This window comes from Zingiber officinale, chromosome 4A (genome assembly GCF_018446385.1).
Source record: "Zingiber officinale cultivar Zhangliang chromosome 4A, Zo_v1.1, whole genome shotgun sequence".
Taxonomy (NCBI): domain Eukaryota; kingdom Viridiplantae; phylum Streptophyta; class Magnoliopsida; order Zingiberales; family Zingiberaceae; genus Zingiber; species Zingiber officinale.
The window spans coordinates 65812231-65816859 of record NC_055992.1 but is presented as its reverse complement, the minus strand read 5'-3'; the positions used below and the strand labels follow the sequence as shown (position 1 = coordinate 65816859).

The 4629-nt window shown below is 34.6% G+C and overlaps 1 protein-coding gene across 2 annotated transcripts; it reads left to right on the top strand.

Moving 5' to 3' along the window:
• The first annotated feature begins 1112 nt into the window (after positions 1-1112).
• LOC121969964 lies at positions 1113-4427 on the top strand. Of its 2 annotated transcripts, none has more exons than XM_042520312.1 (6): positions 1113-1525; positions 1646-1787; positions 2734-2916; positions 2993-3076; positions 3732-3813; positions 3921-4427. In XM_042520312.1, the coding sequence occupies exons 1-6, from the start codon at positions 1254-1256 to the stop codon at positions 4349-4351; spliced, it is 1194 nt and encodes a 397-aa protein (XP_042376246.1). In that variant the 5' UTR covers positions 1113-1253; the 3' UTR covers positions 4352-4427. The 2 variants fall into 2 exon arrangements, with proteins under 2 accessions (XP_042376246.1, XP_042376245.1); XM_042520311.1 differs by having other exon boundaries at positions 1115-1525; positions 1643-1787.
• The last annotated feature ends 202 nt before the right edge of the window (positions 4428-4629 follow it).

Sequence of the window (4629 nt, the reverse complement as noted above, 5' to 3'; positions counted from 1 at the left end):
TTGAGATATTTAAAATCATTAATGACTTTTAGATGAAAATAATTAAATTTTTTTTACCTTGTTCACTACACCCTTTCATAAAAATGTAAATAGGATATGCCTTTTTAGTATTTATTAAAGTTGAGTATGCAGTGGCAAATTGTTAAATTGAATCTGTTTGGCATCTCCACTACTGGTTTATGGTTCGGTTCGGCTTGACCTGTTTGTGAGTGCAAGTGAAAGTAAATCATAGTTAAGTTGATATTAGATATTCAATTTACGTTGATTAATTTTAAAATTAATTAATTCTATAAATATTTTTATTGACTATTAAAAAAATTCATTCGTTAATTTATTGATTTATTGAGATGGAAACTCAATCTTCAAATTTCTTTATAAAAAAAAAAAAAAAAAACTCTATCACTGCACTGCTCCGGGAACAAACGGCAGCTCCTTTGCAATTTAACAGTGGGTAGCCTGCTACGCGCCAACCGACCAGAATGGGAGTGCAATCGACTACGCGAAATGAATTGGAGCGCGAGGACCACGCGTTCGCGCTTTAGTCCAAACGTTTACATTATTTATCATGCTAAACAACAGATGAATGGTATTCCTCTCTGGTCGAAGAGTGATGGAAAAGGACCAACAACTGCCACTTGTAAATTTGTTTATTGTTTTAAAGAATAGTTATAATAATAATAATAATAATAATAATAATAATAATAATTATTATTATTATTATTATTATTAAGAAAAGTTTTGTTTTAAAAAAACAGAGAATTAACGAAAAATAGAGAAACAAAAATGAAATAGAAAAAAAATAAAAGATGACAGAATTAGGAGAAGAGGAATTCAGGGATTAGGGAAGAAATAAAAAAAAATAAAGAATAATTATTTTTGAATAATTTTATTAATGAAGTAAAAAATTTATTTATATAAATTATCTAATTAATAATAGAAATTGTAAATATGATATATAATAATAATAATAATAATAATAATAATAATAAAAAATATAATAAATTTAGAAATATTATATTTTACTATCAATTTTAATTATAATACCAAATATGAACTAATTCAAGATCCGCATCAATCCAAACTTTTTCTATTTATCTCCCTCCTCCCCGCCCAATCCAATTCCCCCTCAAAGTTCTTCCCACTTTCACCTTCTCCCCCTCCAGCTCGTCGCCGCTTCCCACCAGAGGGAGCAATATTCATCCTTCTCTTCCTTCTTCTTTTTGTTTCTTGCTTTCCTCCTCCTCCTCCTTCCGATGGCCCTGATTTTGGAGACACTGTTGGAGGTCATACGGCAGCCGACGGCGGCCGATGTCGCCGCAGAGCTGGCGGTATTTGTCGCCCCTTTCTGGATCGCCGTCGTCACCGGCCTTCTGCTAGGTTGGGCTTGGCGGCCCCAATGGGCTTCCGGACTAGTCAGCGCCGAGAGGCACGATTCGCCCTCGCAACTTCCGCCTCTGCCCGAGCCTTCAGCTAGTTCTACCTCGTCGGCGGCTGATACAGCCAATACGATGGCGGATGAGAAGAGGTGAATACAAAATTTATTTGCTTTTGCGTCCTTTTTTATTATATCATGGTCGATTTCTCGTGTGAGGCTGTAAGAAAACGTCTGTTTTTTTCTTCTTAATTCTTCTGGGATTTGCAGCAGTGACAAACCGGTAGTGACTGACGAGGACGTGGAGCACCTTTTCCGGCTGGTGGAGGAGACTGATGAGGGGCCGGTGTGGCAGAAGATGATGGACAAGTCCTTGCCAAGCATGTCTTATCAAGCTTGGAAAAGAGAGCCCAAGGTAATTAAGAAAAGAATAGGGAAAAACAGAGTAAATTCTTGAGTAAAGTAGAGAGAAATCCTCGATCATAATTTAAATTTTGCATGTAATTTTAATTCATAAAATTTTTATTTAAAATTTTATTTGTTTCAATTCCCTCATGCAAATATTGTAATTTAATTGTCCTCAGATTTTTTAGGTACAAAAGATCTAAAAAAATGAGTATAATTTTTCTTAAATTCAATACTTTACATTAGAATCGAATATATTTTCTAATAAATTGAGTATATTTTTTTTTTCTGTTTTAATATAATTTTTCCTAAGTTCAGCACCATGTAAAAAGAAAATCTAGTATATTTTCTATTCAATTAAGTATCATTTAAAGAAAATATAGTATATTTTCTATCCAATTGAGTATCATTTAAAAAAAATCTAGGCCATTCATATTTTTTAGATATAAATAATCTAAAAATGAGTATAATTTTTATTAAATTCATCATTTTAAATTAGAATCGAGTATATTTTCTATTAAATTAAGTACGACTTTTTTCGTATTTAATATAATTTCTCCTAAATTCAGTACCATTTAAAATAAATCTAGTATATTTTTCATCCAATTAAGTATCATTTAAAAAAAATCTAGTATATTTTACATTCAATTGAGTACCATTTTAAAAAAATCTATTATATTTTCCATCTAATTGAGGTGGAAAAAGAATTGTACTCAATTTAATAGAAAATATATTATATTCTAGTTTAATGTACTAAATTTATGAGGATTTATACTTATTTTTAGAATTTTTATACTTAAAATATCAGGACAATTAGGTAAGTATATTAGATTAGGGAGTGAAAAGAAAATTTTTTTTCAATGAGAAATGCATGTAAAATTGTGTTTGCCAATGAAGGTTGCATGCAAATTTTTCCTAAATTCTTTGCTTGATTCGATACTTTTGTGATTTGCCAGACACTCCCTCTACAGTACCGTTGCAGCACTATATACGAGGATACAACGCCAGAGATACTGAGGGACTTCTTTTGGGATGATAATTTCCGGATAAAAAATGGATGGGATGACATGCTCCTCCAGCATGCCACATTGAAGGAGTGCATGACCACAGGGACGATGGTAGTTCAGTGGGTTCGAAAGGTATATATAGTTTGTCACGAAGAATTTGAAGTATTGCTAGTGTGCACACTGTTTGCTTAATTTATTTTCCCTGCAGTTTCCTTTCTTCTGTAGGGACAGGGAGTATATTATAGGTCGCCGCATTTGGCAGTCAGGACAGACTTACTACTGCATAACAAAGGTAAGGAAGACTAGACTGCATTCCCCAGCATACATTTTTGTAATATTCTCAAGAGAACAAGTATTATTATGTATGTATGAATTTTCCTCTTTCCAATAATTAAGTCAGTTTGAGTATATTATGATGATCGATATGTAAAAAAAAAAAAAATTGAGAAAACACGTAGTGAACTCACTAATAAATGCTTTGATATTATTGCTCGTTTGGTTGGACCATTTGACCATTTATTATATAACTGCCACATCTACCTCAACCTACTTGATGGGCATTTGCAATTCCTAAATCTCAATATCCAGCTCAACAAGGATATTATAACATTGCCTGAGCAAAAAGAAAATATATATTTTTTTCGTTGTTGTTTTTATTTTCTTGATACAATTCCTCCTTGTCCACCTTGGGTAACGGTATTCTTCTGATTTGTTTTGGAACGATTTCAAGAAAGAAAATAGTAGTCCTAATTTGTTTTTTTGGTTGGTTTCCACCAAGTTCTTACTAATACTTTAAGAAAGAAAATAAATAATATGAACATAAATAAATTACATGAAATAACTATGAAGGTTCTTCTTACTGCTGCATATATACTGCTTGAGATCTAGTTTGCCATTTGCTTTTATAGTGAGAACTGAGATTGCTAACCATGACTACCTTCTTTCAGGGAGTGCCTTGTACGGACGTACCTCGGCGCAACAAACCGCGACGCGTTGACTCGTATTATTCAAGCTGGTGCATTCGTCCAGGTGCACGGTCTTGTATATTTGATTTTTCAATAAATACAAAAGTGATGATTTCCAAGCCTTCTCAGCTCGTCGAATGACTCAAGCTTTTTAACTTTATCCTTATCCAGTTGAATCAAAAAGAGATGGCCAGATGAGTGCCTGTGAGATTCTTCTGTTTCACCATGAAGACATGGGCATCCCACGGGAGGTCACAAAGCTGGGGGTACGTCAGGGGATGTGGGGCTGTGTCAAGAAGATTGAGCCCGGCCTGCGAGCCTACCAAGCTGCCAGGAGGTCCAATGAACCATCGTCGAGGTTCGCTTTAATGTCACAAATCAACACCAAGTTTGATGCTGATCGGCTACGATTTACTGAGATCGTCTCGGATTCATCAACTGAAATTGTGGAAGCAGAGAAACCTAAGAGCTGGGCCAGTAACATTCCTAAGTTTCTTATAGTTGGCGGGGCCGTAGCTGTTGCCTGCACTCTTGACCATGGTCTTCTGACTAAGGCTGCCATTTTTGGTGTTGCGAGGAGATTTGCAGGGAAGGGCAAATGAATTTAATCTGTAAATAAGGAATTGTACAAGGGCCGCTTAAGCATTGCTGCGGAACAATGAAATTGTTTTTTGCCAACATCATTCCTTGTCATCGAGGGTTAGACATCAAAAATGTGTAGCTACTACCTTTATCTTATAGTTCTTGTTCAAATACGTATTTCCATGATGGCCGATGGAAAATTTTCGTGAGATCGGATCGGTCATCTCATACTCAACGTTATCCAGCCTGATTAATCATTTTGTTCAAATACGTATTTGTCCCTGCGGTTATGATGTCA

Bases quoted from the DNA above. Each gene is read 5' to 3' on its own strand.
- LOC121969964 (XM_042520311.1), top strand. From the start codon at position 1,254: ATGGCCCTGATTTTGGAGACACTGTTGGAGGTCATACGGCAGCCGACG. The intron at 1,526-1,642 runs GTGAATACAAAA...TGGGATTTGCAG, and splicing joins ACGATGGCGGATGAGAAGAG to CAGTGACAAACCGGTAGTGA. The intron at 2,917-2,992 runs GTATATATAGTT...TTTTCCCTGCAG, and splicing joins TAGTTCAGTGGGTTCGAAAG to TTTCCTTTCTTCTGTAGGGA.